The sequence below is a fragment of the Gadus morhua genome, chromosome 12 (genome assembly GCF_902167405.1).
Source record: "Gadus morhua chromosome 12, gadMor3.0, whole genome shotgun sequence".
Classification (NCBI taxonomy): domain Eukaryota; kingdom Metazoa; phylum Chordata; class Actinopteri; order Gadiformes; family Gadidae; genus Gadus; species Gadus morhua.
This window is the reverse complement of record NC_044059.1, coordinates 800,369-817,208: the sequence shown is the minus strand read 5'-3', so window position 1 is coordinate 817,208 and position 16,840 is coordinate 800,369. Positions and strand designations below refer to the sequence as shown.

The 16,840-nt window shown below is 44.3% G+C and overlaps 1 protein-coding gene across 2 annotated transcripts in view; it reads right to left on the bottom strand.

Annotated features, from left to right (window-relative positions):
- Positions 1–7,919: 7,919 nt before the first annotated feature.
- LOC115555734 (vascular endothelial growth factor receptor 2) overlaps positions 7,920–16,840 on the bottom strand; it is a 38,337-nt gene continuing 29,416 nt past the window's right edge. For both annotated transcript variants that reach the window (XM_030372744.1, XM_030372745.1), the window contains exons 22-30: positions 16,289–16,380; positions 16,005–16,127; positions 15,743–15,854; positions 15,310–15,409; positions 15,119–15,224; positions 14,681–14,823; positions 9,725–9,806; positions 9,447–9,526; positions 7,920–9,102 (exon numbers count right to left, since the gene is read on the bottom strand). In XM_030372744.1, coding sequence (XP_030228604.1) covers positions 8,886–9,102; positions 9,447–9,526; positions 9,725–9,806; positions 14,681–14,823; positions 15,119–15,224; positions 15,310–15,409; positions 15,743–15,854; positions 16,005–16,127; positions 16,289–16,380 — 1,055 coding nt within the window. In that variant the 3' untranslated portion in view covers positions 7,920–8,885. The remainder of the gene's footprint in view (positions 9,103–9,446; positions 9,527–9,724; positions 9,807–14,680; positions 14,824–15,118; positions 15,225–15,309; positions 15,410–15,742; positions 15,855–16,004; positions 16,128–16,288; positions 16,381–16,840) is intronic.

The following is a 16,840-nucleotide window of genomic DNA, read 5'->3' as shown; positions in this document are numbered from 1 at the left end:
AAGGCGGGACCCCTCTGGAAGGCCTTGAAGAGGAACCCCCCTCGGGAAGGAGGGCCCCCACAGGCAGGAGCGGAGGGCGTGCCTCCCCTGGACGGTCTGGAGGGCGGACCCCCTCCGGCAGGAGCAGAGGCCGGTCCCCCTCTGGAAGGAGCAGGGGGCGGGCCCCCTTAGGCAGGAGCGGAGGGCGTGCCTCCCCTGGAGGGTCTGGAGGTCGGGCCCCCTCCGGCAGGAGCAGAGGCCGATCCCCCTCTGGAAGGAGCGGAGTGGGCTCAGGAACCGGACAGGGCTCAGGGACCGGAGTCAGTGCGGGAGCTGGAGTGCCAGGAGGAACCGGGTGGTACCCCAAACTCACCACCCCCACTCTGATTGTCCGCAAGGGAGGAGGCTGGTAGCTGGGGGCCGGGGGCAGAGGCTGGTAGCAGGGGGCCGGGGGCAGAGGCCGGTAGGGGAGGACCGGGGACAGAGGCTGGTAGCTAGGGACCGGGGAAAGAGGCTGGTAGCTGGGGGCCGGGGGCAGAGGCTGAGAGCGGGAAACCGGGGGCAGAGGCTGAGAGCGGGAAACCGGGGGCAGAGGCTGAGAGCGGGGAACCGGAGGCAGAGGCTGGTAGCGGGGAACCGGGGGCAGAGGATGAGAGTAGGAGCGTGGAGGCTTAGGCCGGTCACAAAAGTCCGGTGGCACCGGCATGTAGCTCTCAGGCCAAAAGACTGTGGGGCTGAGCAGCTCAACTGCCCACTCGGGCAAGGCGTCCTCCAACTCGGGCCTTGAAGAGACAGCCCTGCGTGTACGCCCCACGATAGCCTCCTGCTCCTTCCTGCTGGGAATGTTCTCCCAAAAATCCATTGCTTTCATAATGAACCATAATAAATCCTCCAACTCACGGCAAAATCGATCGTCCGCTGGGTCCAATGTTGGTGCTATCATTCTGTTACGGTTGCGGGTGCAGGCAGGCAAGGTAGGACCCAGACGCAGACGGTTTAGGGAGAACAGCACTTTATTTATGCCTAAAGGCTAAAGCAAGGAACCAGGGAACTCGGGTGGGAACAGGGAATACGCAGGACGAACAACCACAATGATAGCACAAGGAACAAAGGAAAGACAAGGGCTTAAGAAACAAACACAACGAGGAACAGCTGAGACACATTAGGGGAGGGAACAGTAATCAACACAGGAGGGAAAAGCAGGGAAACACACCAAAACACAACAGACCATGACAGCATGTGCGTGCGTGTGTGTGTGTGTGCTTGTTGGTGCTTGTGTTTTGGTGTGCTTGTAGGTGCTTGTATGTATGTGTGCTTGTGTGTGTGTATGTGTGTGTGTGTGTGTGTGTGTGTGTGTGTGTTTGTGTGTGTGTGCGTATTGTAATCAAGTTTTATTAGGGGTCCAAGCCAACAGGTTGGATCCCTATTGTTTTTGTAAGGATTTTTAGGGGTCCAAGCCAACAGGTTGGATCCCTATTGTTTTTGTAAGGATTATTATTAGGGGTCCAAGCCAACAGGTTGGATCCCTTTCCCTTCTTTTATGGTACTAAATTAACAGTGTTTCTTACACCTGGTTACACTAGCCTAGCACGAGCGAACTCTGCAACTAGAAGGACTGAATGAAATGTGTTGAAAACTGTCTCCAGTGATAAAGAATACCATTGCTCACTTGGGAATCAGGGGCCTCATTACAGAAACTTCCTAACTCTGAAATCCTATCCTATCTTGAGATAGGAAGGCATTTAGGGGTTTTGGTATTGCAGAAGGAGGTTTCCTAACTTAAAGGGGACATATTATACCACCAGGTGTGAGTGTGATTAGCCTTACAAGCCGTTTCAAAAATCTGCCCCATATGACATGGTATGACAGATCTAGTGGGCGTGTCCACCTAGATCTGTGCTGGCTAGATGAGCAACGTTTACTTCAGTCCACGGGGTAGGCTGGTAGACTGATCTAGGTGGACACGCCCACTAGTGATGTCATATGGGGCAGATTTTCAAAATGGCTTGTGAGGCTAATCACACCGACAGCTGGTGGCATAATATTTCCCCTTTAACTTAGGAAGAAATCCTATCTTATCTGAAGATAGGAATTTATCCATTACAGAACTATCCTAAGTTAGAAATTTCTTAAGTTAGGATCCCTAAGTTAGGTGGCCATACACCCTGTCCTAAATTCAAAATACCTGTCAATAACTGAAAAAAATGACAGCACCACTGTTAGTAGGTCTGCTTGACAATGAAGACGAGGATCAACACAACAGAAACGTGATGTCTGAAAGGCTACCGAGGCCGCGTAATGATTTCTTAAATTTTCCTGACCATATTTTAATTTCATTATGTCGCCTGCAAAGACATTACATTTTGAATTTGGTGGAAGAATTACTTTACTACTTTATAACTCCACTTCTTGTTCCCTGTATCAATACCTGCCATGACGTCGTACTAGTGCAACTATCTTGCCGTTATTAACAAAGATCCTTTATCAACAGTCTCTGTTAATGTTAAAAGTAACTCGTTCTATCAATCACATGCACATTCTGAGTGTAGAAACTGACGATTGCAGATCGAAAATCTGATTTACAGAGCAGTTAGGATTACCTAAATTAAGATAAGATAGGAGGCCAAAGATAAGATAGGAAACGGCCAACAGCTTAGGGACTGCTTCTGTAATAGGAAGTTAGGATTTTTCCTATCTTTGAGTCCCTAACTTAAGTTAGGATGAGAAGTTAGGATTTATTCTGTAATGAGGCCCCATGCCCTATGTCCAAAATTCCAAACTACCCCTTTAAAGGCCCATTCACACCCTACGGTAAATACAGATACGGGCCGTTTCTTCCGGTCCCGGAGGTGCTTCATCCGTCAATGGGTCCGTCGCCTCTGAGCTTACGAATCCGGAGTGCTCCGGGAGAAACGGAGCAATACCACCGGAAATCGAGGCGGCAGTCTAGAGTCAAAAGTCAGACTCATACGTTTTGTACTTATATTATACTTTATACCTGACATTTTTATTTTATTGTTTATTGTTATTGTTCCCCTGCTTTGGCAATTAGTTGTAACTGGTCATTTAACAACATTTTGAGGAGATAATCTGCGGGTTGGTGAGGGGTGTCACATGCCACCGCCTAAGCCTACACTTTTTGCAGATTTTTGCAGATTTCGGATGACGCAAAGCAAAAATCATCTCTACAGATGTCATGTTTGCGATTGTCGATGCCGTTAATTTGTGAAGCTGCCCTCTAAAGAGTTATTGCCTAACATCCATAACAACGCTGAAACCAGACGGAGGTATGAAGGGTAGTTCCGGAGGTAACGTTTGGGGTGACGGACGAATTTCGTCCGGATCCGGAGGTATGAATCGGCCTTTATAGAGCAGCACCTGAACCAGTCTAAAAATCTGACACGTTAACGTAGCACTGAACTAGGCCCTCTCGGATGCCAGGTCGACAACAACATTTGTTCCACTACGACTCCTTTCAGCTGCACACCCCTCCTCCAGCAAAAAATAATTAGAGAGAACGGCTAATAAAACGCCTGAGGTGGCGTTTTGAAAAGAAAAAACGTAAATTTTTTTAGGACATGGCATAAAGATAATTATGAGCCTTTGATTGATATCCAGACGTTTTTGGCGGAGACACATTCCTGTTCCCCACTTGTATTGGAGTGAACAGAGATATCTACTTCTGGGTCCCTTGAATCGAGGGACCCGTCCACAGCCCGCTTAAACAGCTGCAATACCAGGCTTGGCCGCTGAGCACTGGTGGATTGCGGAAGTATGCACTGTTCCTGTAGCCTGCTCCTACCAGACCATCGTACTTCATTTCATTTGTACAGAAGGTCTGGAACTGCTCAATTGACAAACGTTCACTCACTTGGAGGCGGGTGTCTGTAGAAGTTTTAAAATGATTGGATCTGCCCAGTGCCACTCTGGATCTGCCATAACCAATCGCATAGCGTTTGGTCGTGACATATGTCATGCGACGGGACCGGCTCCTTCACCACTAACAGAGCCAGCTGGAAAATCAAACTTTTCCCGAACCCGGTGGCGAGAAGCGCCACAACATCATGGCCACCAACAATACTCAGCAAAGCTTGTTCTTGCTCCGGCTTTAATTGATCGATTTTCGGCAGCAATCCCACAACAGACCGAATAGCTTCTCTCGTATCCTTCTCCATTGTCTTCCTCTGACTACAACTGAAACTGGCGCGTGACCTTGACGTCATCGTTCTCAGCCACTCCCTCTGTTCGCTGATTGGACCGCCAGAAATCAGGTTTCCATGGAACGCATTCATATTAAGCAGACCCAGACCTAGTACTGAAGTGAAATGAAAATTGAACGGAAGTAGGTAGGTGGGCGGTGCCAGGCTACTGTTCCTGGGGGCTTGGTAGTAGTCCGGTAACTTGTCAACCCCAGCGTCTTCGGGTTGCTAAGCGACGTCAACGTCTTTGGCGGACTATTTCACTGCTGATCAACACTATGAATGCTGGTAACGAATAAATTGTAAAAAGACACACCATGTGAAGTTATTTTCCAAATAAGATTTGAAAAGCTTTGGAAGTTTATTTACAACACTATTTACATGGTTTTGGAGTAGTACACTTTGACATTTTAATACAGTTCAGCGAGAAAGGCGACGAAAAATAAGAAGGGGGCGTTCCAGTCTGTGTAAACGGGAACCCCCACCTCACGAGAACGCCCATTTGTGTCTGCAGTGGGATGATATTGCATTCTCTTAAAGAGACACACATACACACAAACACACACACACGCAATAGCTCTGCCATTCTCTTAAAGCCCCCGGGAGCAGTGCATACTTCCGCAATCCACCAGTGCTCAGCGGCCAAGCCTGGTATTGCAGCTGTTTAAGCGGGCTCTGGACGGGTTCCTCGATTCAAAGGACCCAGAAGTAGATATCTCCGTTCACTCCAATACAAGTGGGGAACAGGAATGTGTCTCCGCAAAAAATGTCTGGATATCAATCAAAGGCTCATAATTATCTTTGTGCCATGTCCTAAAAAATTTACGTTTTTTCTTTTCATAACGCCACCTCAAGCGTTTTATTAGCCGTTCTCTCTAATTATTTTTTTCTGGAGAAGGAGGGGTGTGCAGCTGAAAGGAGTTGTAGTGAAACAAATGTTGTTTCGACCTGGCATCCGAGAGGGCCTAGTTCAGTGCTCTGTTAACGTGTCAGATTTTTAGACTGGTTCAGCTGCTGCTCAATAACTCTCACGGTCCTCTGCTTGCGATCATTGTGATTCACCATATGTTGATCCAATTATTCAAAAGATCCAAAGACAAAGAACAGGTGCATTACGGTATCATTTTATATTATTGTTAATAGTCTAATTAACATTTCAGCGTTGGTATTTAATTTTTCATTTGCTTGTTTAGCTACCTATGTACGACAGTTAACAATGTTGGTGTATTACAATTATTTATGTGTGTAGGCCAATCCAACTTCGTTGCTGGTTGAAATGTAACCATTTATTTGTACATAAGTTATTGATTGCATCTTTCATAAATAGTCAGTTGGAAGGAATCTGTTTCTTAAGCAGTGTGACACTTGGATCTTGCATGACGGAGCACAAGTTGGCATAAAGCACTCAAAACTGCCAAAAGACATTGTTCAATTGTAGACTTGGAGCTTGCATAATGGAGGACAAGGCATAGTTTAATAGCATTTCTTTTTGAACAGCACATCCGATCAGTGGCCTCTGTAATTTTTGTACATTTAAATGTATGCCCATCACTAACGGAGTTTAAATGTATCTATTATTACTTTTATTTTCTTAATGTTATGTATTTTGTTTTTAAGATAAAACAAGAGACACCCAAACATATCTTATGGTCTCTTATTTATGTAAATGTTTCATGTATTTATATGTTTTTTACATGTGCCTGTCTGAGTTTGTGATGTGGGTCTATAGTCTCCTAGTTATGTACATGTTTCATGTATTTGTGTTTTCTTCATGTTGTGACTGTCTGAGTTTGTGATGTGAGTCTTTGTTCTATGTTCCCACTCTTGGCCTGCACCTTGACGTGATGAGTGGGCTTTAAACTAAGAATTAGTTTTATTTTTTTGTTTCTTATTGATTGTTTGTCACAGTCCATCTTATTAATGATACAAAGCCTAAACTAAACCCCTTCTCTTCTGTTTGCAGAAACTGGAAAATTCAGAGTATATTTCATCTTAAAGGTCCGATGACATGAAAATCTCACTTTATGAGGTTTTCTAACATAAATATGAGTTCCCCTAGCCTGCCTATGGTCCCCCAGTGGCTAAAACTTGCGTTTGGTGTAAAACGAGCACTAGCTGTTCTGCTCGCCTTTGAAAAAACGGAGGCTCCAGTGCGCTGATTTGGAATGTCTGTATTTAGGACGTCACCAAGAATCTCTGCCTGGCCCGCCCAGAGACGTTGGCCCGCCAATGAGACTCGACCGTGCGAGCGCCACATGTGTGTGTGTGAATACACACACTGTAACGCAAGTGTTTCTTGTCGGTTCTTTGACGTGTCTTGTATTTCCACAACGAGACTGTTGTGGGGGTTATCTGAGCCATGGTTGAGAAGGAATTGGGGGGAAGGAACTTTGGCTTTGACTCCCTCAAGAACATGAACCACGACAAGGAGGAGAAAGGGATTGTTGGCGGCGAATGTCGAACATATAGAGAATCATCGGGGGATTAGAAACCTGTACTTCGATGGTCGGTAAACAATGCGACTGCGATTACTCAGACCTCTCGCTTATGATGCTACAATGCTAACAATGCTAAAAAACAAGAATATTTCTGCATCCGGTACGTCATGAAGTAGGGCGTGGCTATGGACCCATGATGCGGAAGCATATCTCTCCTTGATGTTGCCCTGTGCCATTGTGCAGTTTACATAGGAATTAATGGGCGCCATTTTGGAATCTGTTGTCCATTTTATAATGTGTCCATGAAAGAGACACACACACACAAACACACACACACTCACACACACACACACACACACACACACACACACACACACACACACACACACACACACACACACACACACACACACACACACACACACACACACACAACACACAATGGCTCCGCCATTCTCATAAAGAGACACATACACACACACATTTTTTTAATTTTTGGAACTCTATTCAACTCATTCATACCTCAACCTACAGACTTCATTCTACCTTCAAAATGTTCAGCAGATTTCCTAGATTCAGTGTAATGATTCTTCAACATTCAGCTTCAGCAGTGTAGCGGAGCATTTCAGTGTCAGCAGATGTTATCAGCATGACTTCAAAACCCTTCAACTCACTGATACTTCATCCTACAGACTTCATTCTACCTTCAAAATGTTCAGCAGATTTCCTAGATTCATTTTGATGATTCTTCAACGTTCAGCTTCAGCAGTGTGTAGTGGAGCATTTTAGCGACAGCAGAAATTAGCAGTATGACTTCAAAACCCTTCAACTCATTCATACTTCATTCTACAGACTTCATCCTACATTTAAAATGTTCAGCAGATTTCCTAGATTCATTGTAATGATTCTTCAACGTTCAGCTTCAGCAGTGTAGCGTAGCATTTCAGCGTCAGCAGACGTTAGCAGTATGACTTCAAAACCATTCAACTCATTCATACTTCATTCTGTAGACTTCATTCTACCTTCAAAATGTTCAGCAGATTTCCTAGATTCAGTGTAATGATTCTTCAACGTTCAGCTTCAGCAGTGTAGCGGAGCATTTCAGCGTCAGCATTCACACCGCAATACCTTCAGGGATTGCAATTCTAGTTACTGATTATCGGCATGCTATTCACATTCCAAGTTTCTCCCCCTTTTCTGCCGTTTTTTTTTGTTTCTATCCTTTTTCAGCTACATATTGGACACATGAGCATACTCCTATTGGTATGTAGTAATGCGGACCATCAGATAAGACCAAAAGATGCCTAATCTAAAAGAGTGTTTATTTCATAAAAACTAGTAATATTTATTACAGGTCAATGCAAACTATGGCAATTCATAGAAAAAAGTGAGCTGTACAATGAAAATTGGTCAGAATTAGGTTACAAAAATTAATTTGAAATATTTAGTCTACAGACTCACAACTGACCAAAAAATATGTAATAATTATAACTTCTGCCAGCCCCCCCCCCCAGTTGCTATTTCCTGCAATTGAGGAAGTGTGGGTGGATTGCTTGTCAGGAAATGGGCGTACCCAAATGCCAAGGCTTGGCTGGGTAAACATGATTACCTTTTTAATGGTGGTTCAAATAAATCGGCTCAACATTACGATATACCTCAAAATGGTTTGTTGAACGTAAAATGGAATCATGTGGAAGCAAATCACTGCGATAATTGTCAGAATTTTACATTTTGTATATATTGACATGTAAACACTATTTAATTCATGACATTGAAATATTATAAATTGAAAACAAGAAAAGCTGATTATATTTGTTTTGAATTCACCTCCTTGAAATTCAAATAAGGCATTTGCCCTGCTGCTGCAGTTCAAATTCTTATGGCTTGAATTTTCTGGTCCGTATTGACAACTTGAATATGCTGTTTAGAATATTTGATTTTTGTTATTTGACCTTGTGTTTTTTAAAATGGTTTACTTAAAATGCCATGTTTGAAATTCAAAGAGGTGAATTCAAAACAAATAAATCAGGTGACCTTGTTTTCAAAGTATAATATTCCAATTTTATGAATTCAATCAGTGTGTACAATGGCTTTTAAAATTCAAAAAATTATGGCAGTGATTTGCTTCCATAGAATCACTGCTATCAGGACCATTGCCTGTGATGTTGCCATATTTCAAAATTGGTCTTCCATTGGGAGGGCAGCAGAATTGGGGCAGGGAGTGGGCAGACTTCAAGGGTCGACAGGGGACAGCGGTAAAAATGTGTGGTCACACCGGCGGTGTGCTATAGCGCACATCAACGTTAAACTTGTCTGCTTTCGATGGCAACGGAGGATTCTTCAGCATTCTGTGCTTCATGATCACATCCTCGTTGGCATATATGGGCGTGTCCGTGTCGTCGGAGTGGTAGCCTGACTGGTATCCACTCGTCTGATTGGATGCTTCTGAGGCCACAGACTCCTTGCTTTTACAGCGTAGCAGTTGGCTGGGAAAAAACCAAGGCGGACGAGGGGACAGTTCATCAACTCATGAAAGCCTGTAACAGTGTATACATAAACTGTAGCTGGTAGAAATTAATTAGCCATCCATCATCAGGGATGAAATGCTCTGTTAGAATATCACTATAGTTCGCTGAGCCTGCCTCTGTATGAGCAATTGAGATAACAGATCTCTCTAAGCAAATTTCTGACTACTTAGGGCATCTCTACCATGATTAACATTGAACATAACATTGAATGGTGGAGAGATGGATGGAGTGAGTGAGCTCTCACAACTCTTGAATCTTACCTACAACAGCTTTAAGAAAATGTGGTGGGTGTCGGTACTTACCTCAGATTGGGTGTTCTGGGCAGCTGGTGATCCAGACTCTTGATCTCATCTGGAGTGAAGCCCCTGACTGGACACCCCAACTGGAAGAGAGCCAAACACACAGTTAACACCTCAGGGCCAACTTTTGAATCTGCATGTGTGCATTTGTGTGTGTGTGTGTGTGTGTGTGTGTGTGTGTGTGTGTGTGTGTGTGTGCGTGTGCGTGCGTGCATGTGCGTGTGTGTGTGTGTGTGTGTGTGTGTGTCGGGTGGGTGTAGGAGGATGGGGGATACACTCACCATGACATTGTTGTTTTCCACTGGGATATCCTCAAAGGTTTTAACACTGAGAGGGCGGCTGCACCTGTCACTCTGTTGGCTCCTACATGAAGGTAGATCCAGTTTATACATCGAACAACCAGATGATGACACACACACACACACACATGGATATCGATGATACAATTTTTAATTTTGACATTGAAACAGCTTATTCTGGATTTATCCAAAATAAAATTACCGTAATTTTCGGACTATAAACTGCACCTTTTTTTCCCATTTTTCGATTCTGCGGTTTAAAGAAGTGAAAGTTTAAAAAATAATTATCGGCGCAATATATGGTTTCTGTCGTGTTTTATTGCACATTTATCGCCAGTTGATTTCAGTTGGAAGACTCATTACTGCACGTTGATATAACTCCGCCGAACCGGAAAGGTGGGCTGTTTACGTTGGTTTGATGTCTTTTACCGTGAGCACCTCGGATTAGGGAAAATCACATAGAAAATCACTGAAAATGGATTATGAAAGGTGGCTTCTGGAGGACGCACTTGATTTTGAGTTTGACGGCAGAGGATATCGTTTTGAACCAGAATTCACCCAAGAGGAGCTACGTGAGATGGAGGCTAGGGCTACGGAGGCGCCTGAAGCTCCTGCTGAAGCGGTCCCCAGGATCACGGGAAATTGGTGGTGTGCCTGTGGGTAGTGCAGGCAGATGCCGACGGAAGTCGAAAGTAGGTGCTGCACGGAGTGGGACCTTGTGCAGAAGTTTATATGCGGTTGTGAGGTATCTGAAGAAATAGTTCCAATTAGCAACTAACACGGATGGAAACCATATATTGCGCCGATATTTTTTTTTAAACTTCACGAATGCCACTAACCACTCGGTTACTTGCACATTTTTGAAAACAAACGTTTAGGGTTGCTGGGTTGACAGGTTTGTGTATGCACACAGACAACCATTGTGAAGCAGGCAGGAGCGATTCAAAATGAGCCAAATAACCGAGAAAGGACTAATAGTTCAAATTTCGGGGTCACCCACTCTATTTCATCCTAAACAAACCAGAAAGGGGGCTCAATGATCAAAATACCGGAATTGTCCTTTAAATCAGTATTCGGAGCTTCGTTGTTTTTTTTCACGTACGTGACGTTACCAGAGTGAGGGTGGCAAACTATAAAGGTACGGCCACACCAACCGCGTTACTCGCATTAGGGGCGTCGAAAATCTGCATTTTTGCATAGGGAACCTTTGGTATAGGCGCGTAGACGCATTACATGCGTTGAAGCGTCGCGTTAGGGGAGTTAGACGCGGCAGACGCACGTAATTACGCACGTCAACGCAGTAACGCGCCCAACGCACCAACGCCCGGAGTTCAAAAGATTAAACTTTTGACGCGCCTACGCGTGACGCTTAGCCGCGATAGCCAATCAGCGTGGAGCTTGACCTGGCAGAAAGTAGTGACGCTTGCACAGAAGCATATGGCTGACATCTTTCTTTATTCTGGGTGGAAATAGTTATATAGTTACACCGTTAAAAGTGTTTACGCATGAACTATTTTTGTGACACACAATGATCAAGCGTTAGGTTAGGCGCGTTACACGCGTTATCCAACGCGAGTAACGTGTTTGATGTGGCCGTACCTTTAGTGGCGTTAGAGGCGGCATACGCACGTAATGACGCACGCAAACGCGCCAACGCACCAATGCAAAAAATTCAAGAAATTGAACTTTTGATGCGCCTACGCGTGGCGCTTAGCCGTGATAGCCAATCAGCATGGAGCTTGACCCGACGTCACTGCCAGAGAGTAGTGACGCTTGCACAGAGGCATATGGCGGACATCTTTCTTTATTCTGGGTGGAAATAGTAACATAGTTACGCCGTTAAAAGCGTTTATTTAAAAAAAAATGTGCATTTTACTTTCATAATGTTCGCTCTGTGAACGTGAAGGATGTTTGGTTTGGCGGACTATGGCTGAATCCGAATACTCATACTTGACTGCTATATAGTATGCATTTTGTAGTACGCCACAAATATTGTCCGTCCGAATGCTCAGTACGCATTGTGTAGTACGTGAAACGTTTCCGAATGCGTATTACCGCCACAGTATAAAAAAGAGTTCACTATGCTATCCCACAATGCAACCGGAGTCTGGTAACGAACGAAGAAGAGATGGCTGACCCGACACCACCAACAGCGTCTTAGAAAGACGTCGTAGAAAGCGGCGAAAAAAATAGTAAAAAAGTAAAGTAATTAATTAAGTAAAAAGAGGCATTTTTAATTTAATAGCAACGATGACAAGACGGAAAACAGGTAACTTATCAAGGTAATTTTGCCGGCATCTGAGGGGAGATAGTCATCTCCAAACATCCGGTGGAGTTTCGGCGGTGTTCGTAAGCGTTCCACGCATAGCTGTAGACCGTACTACACTGTCAAGTGTAGGACGGTCAAGTAGTAGACACTGAACAGAAATAGTATGTACTAAGTATTCGGATTCAGCCTATATCTCTACTGATCAACACTACGAATGCTGGAAACACACCAGACACACCATGTGAAGTTATTTAACCCGATTATTGTTATTTATATCTGAGATTATTTAATCGAAACCGATCTAAGATAACATGCACCCAAACACAGCAGCGTTTGGGTTTCCTACCTCGGACTCCTAAATCCAGCGCAGCCACATGCGCGTTAGGCGCGTTTAACCATTCTTGTGACACACAATGATCATGCGTCAAGTTAGGCGCGTTATGCACGTTTTTTAACCCAAAAAACGCGTCCAGTGTGGCCTTAGCTTAAGGGCCATTACATAGTCAACGCGAGCAACGCACGTAAGCGACGCGAGTGATGCGTTTCCTTTCATAGTCTACACAGCATACGCAAACGTCGCGGGCAATGCATGCATGCAATACACAACTCACGCCACGGGTGGCAGCAGAGTCACCGGTGTTTTCGCGGGTGACATTCCGGGTGACTTTCCGATCAAAATGGCTATGGAAGAAGAGTGCATTTTATTGCTCCTTTTACATCGGCAGCGGCAACGCAGGAAGCGCAATGATAGGCGGTTGTATGTGCACCCTTTAAATACCACACGAGATCAGGATGGGGAATTTGTTTCTCTGATGCTTCCAATGCGAAGCCTGGACGAGGAGAGGCATTTACAGTATTTTCGGATGTCGGCGCCAAAGTTTGATGATCTCCTTTCGCGAGTCATCCGATATCTTCCCGACTCTCACCAAAACCGGCCCCTTGTCAGATGCTGGCGTGTTTCCCCACCAGTACAATGTGCTACGATTGGGTATGCGCACTGACCAATAAATGTATATACATTGGTCACTTAGAAGCATGACTTTTGATTTATTAGTTATCACATTACACAAGTTAACTAATTTGGTTTACGTCAAACTCATTAATTCATATCCATACAAAATGTTTATACAACGAGCTACTGCCTTGACAGATGAATTAATTATTTAAGTGTATTTAAGTGTAGCCCTATAGCCAAAGCTATAGCGCATAATGTCCACAGAAAATTATATGGTAGGAAACATTAGAGAAAAGGGGTTTATTTATCAAATACAGAAACCCACCATGCACGCACACATTTTTCATTCGCTCACGCTTTAAAATTTCATTCACTCAAAGAGGCTACTGAACTTATGATTCACACAGAACGTGAACACACAGAACATGAACACAAAACATCACGTAATTAATTCAAATAGGCTAACACTAAAACAAATAAGGCCAGTAATAGAACGAATATCGGGTGACAAGAAGATCATTAAAATGGCTCATAATCCCGCATCAGCTGTTTGATGTCGCGCATCAGCTGTTTGATGTCGCGCATCAAAATAGCACTTTGCCCCTGTGGAAGGGTTCGCATAAATTGGCACAGGTAATTAGTAAAAGAGATGTGAATGTCATTCTTATCATGTTCCCTCATCCTCTCAAATTTTCTTCTGTAAATATAACCTATAGTTGAAATAATGTACAATATTTGCAGTATCGCCCCCACCTACAACGCATAGTATTGCATGGATCGGCGGGTCGCGTATCAAAAATTGGGACGACGCGTTTTGCTACGTGTCGCCGCATAATGGCAGCCGAAGCGTAGCGATGCGTACGGACCTAAGCGTCAGCGACACCAAGCAGAGAAGCGAGAGAGGTGGAGGAAGAATAGATATCTTGTTTCCCTTTACTTTATAACAAAACATTAGCGTGATCTCGGGAGGAAAAGTAATACTTAGCGAAATGCTAACCTTAGCTTAGTTGTTTGTTTACGTTCGCTGTACAGCGCCGCGCCAATCAACTGTGACTAGCTTGCTGCAGAGCGTGAGCGTCTTGGGAATACCCGGACAATATAATGGATATAATATGGACACATGAGACAATCAATATTCAATATTTGTTATGGATTTATTGTACAAATTCTCTGAAAAGATGCACGTTCCAGGATGAATTGAAAAGCTCCCGTAAGGGCTGAGATGGCAGAGGACAGCTGATTTGGAACGGAACAACAGCTGTTCGCTTTCACGGGGAAAAACTAAGGAACTGCAACCTACTTAGGCCTACTAATTAACGTTCAAAAGCTATTAAATCTTCAACAAAATATGCAGATACTGTCAAAATCGGTTCCAGGGAGCATAGGGATTATTAATGTTGTTTTTGATGGTGTTTCGAATATTCAAGTATTCGGCTATTCGCTCGGAAAAACCAACGCGTATTCGAAGCCTGAAAAATGGCATTCGGGACAGCCCTAATGGTAATTAAACATTAAAAGACCTGCGGCTTATAGTCCAGAGCGGCTTATATATGTACACATCATTCAATTTAGCTGCTGCGGTTTATACTCCGGTGCGCCTTATAGTGCGGAAATACGGTAGGCCTACATTAAAAAGTAGACATTTGATTGACAATGGAAAAACAAAGAGATGGTCTATGAGTTCTTTTATCTTCAGCATGAGGGTGGTTCTTACCAGATCTGGGGTGCGTTGTCATAATGGGGCTGGGGCTCCAAATGCTCCCCACTCAGAGGGAAGGCTTGGGGGCCCCTGGGGCTGGAAGTCACCGGGCATCCCTGCACCTCATCTGCCGTCAAGGGAATGTAGTCTTTCCCATCCTGCACACCCACACACATGCGCATACACACACACACACACACACACACACACACACACACACACACACACATGCATGGATGCGCATGCACAAACACATGCACGCACACACACACACGCACCCATGTACACACACACACACACACACACACACGTTCATCAAGCACAAGCACACTTCCATGGATATATATTTAATGGATCCTATTGTTTTAAACAATTCTGTTTGAGTGTGTATGTACTCACCCACCTGCCTATTAACACAATATCAATACGTTTGTGATATTGATTGACACTAACCTGTTGAGCGCTGGTCTGTAGCAGGTTCCCCAGATGTTCCACCAGTTCAGAAAAAGTTGGTCTGTCTGTGGGACAATTGAGCCAACAGTCCAACATGGTCTGGTATCTTAGAGGATAACATAAAAATACATTTTAACATGTATCTAGCACATATCTAATCACCATATGATTCATATGAAATGTGGGCTCACATCTCAGTTGTGGCATAGTCTGGAGCTCTCATCCTGGTCCCCTCCTTCAGCCTCCTGCAGAAGGACTCATCAATGCAAACGCCTGGATATGGAGATGCTCCTGTAGGCCAAGGCACAGGGTTACTTTAGAGGAGCAGAGGAGAGGAGAGCAGAGGAAAGGAAAGGGGAGTATAGTAGAGTAGAGCAGAGAAGAAGAGCAGAGCAGGGAGGAGTAGAGTAGATTAGAGTTGTGCAAAGTAGGGTACAGCAGAGTAGAGAGAGAACAACAGGGAGAACCACAAATATCTATGTTAAATAACGCTGTGGAAACATCAAATTTCAATAAAGCATAGTAATAAATGCTTCTATGCGAATATAAGGTCCTTTTATGACAATTTTTACTATGTTTAAACAAGATTAGCATGTTAGTGGCGGCCTTGTACCACAGGCTCACCCAGTGAAAATATCTCCCAGAGCAGGACCCCGAAGGACCAGACGTCGCTCTGCGTGGTATACACCCGGTCAAAGATGGTCTCTGGAGCCATCCACTTCAGGGGCAGGCGGGCCTGGGGAGACCAGCCACGGTTTACATTCAAGCTCAAATACAACACAGTCATCCCCACCATCATCAACATCATCATCTTCAAGATGGTTGGAGAGTTGGATAGAGCTTTACTGATAGTCTACGGTCTGTCTGCTGCTCATTCCTCACTCACATCTCCCTTGCGGACATAGTCGGGGTCTTTGTAGACATCTCTGGCCAGACCGAAGTCACAGATCTTCACCACGTTGTGCTCGGAGAGCAGGATGTTCCTAGCCGCTAGGTCTCTGTGGATACACTGTGGAGCACACAAACGCACACACATGCTCACACACCCACACACACACACATCCATCCACAAAACACACAACACACACACACCACACACACACACATGGGTTTCAGTTGCTTCAGCATTTTAGACAAGTACTTCTATCAGGATTGTTTTGTAGAGCTGACCTTCCGAGAAGACAGGAACTCCATGCCCTTGGATACCTGGAAGCTGTAGCTGATCAGGTCCTCCATGGTCAAGTGATCATAGTCCGAGCTCTCTGTGATAACAGAACAACATTCTCATTCAACACATGGATTGCATTTATATGGCGCTTCTCTAGACACTCAAAGACGCTTTAAAGTGAAGGGGGGACCTCACTAACCACCACCAGTGTGTAGCACCCACTTGCACTAATGTACACAATAGCATTGAGTATTCTATGTGCAAACCATTCCTCAACCAAAATTCCTTCTCATTCCTAAATCCCCAATATATCACAATATATTGGTGTTATTTGTTCTTTGACTTCAATGGCTATTCACCATCATTTGAATTTGCTGAAAAATATTCACTGATCAGCCTGTGTCTGTATGTTGTGCCTCAACCTCTTCAGATTCAATATTTTCTTTTGTTTTTTTATTTCTTATTGCCACTTTCTACAGCACTTTATCTGATTTTAAATGTGCTCTATAAACACATTTGATTTGATTTAGAGTCCATATTTCTTATTCTACATT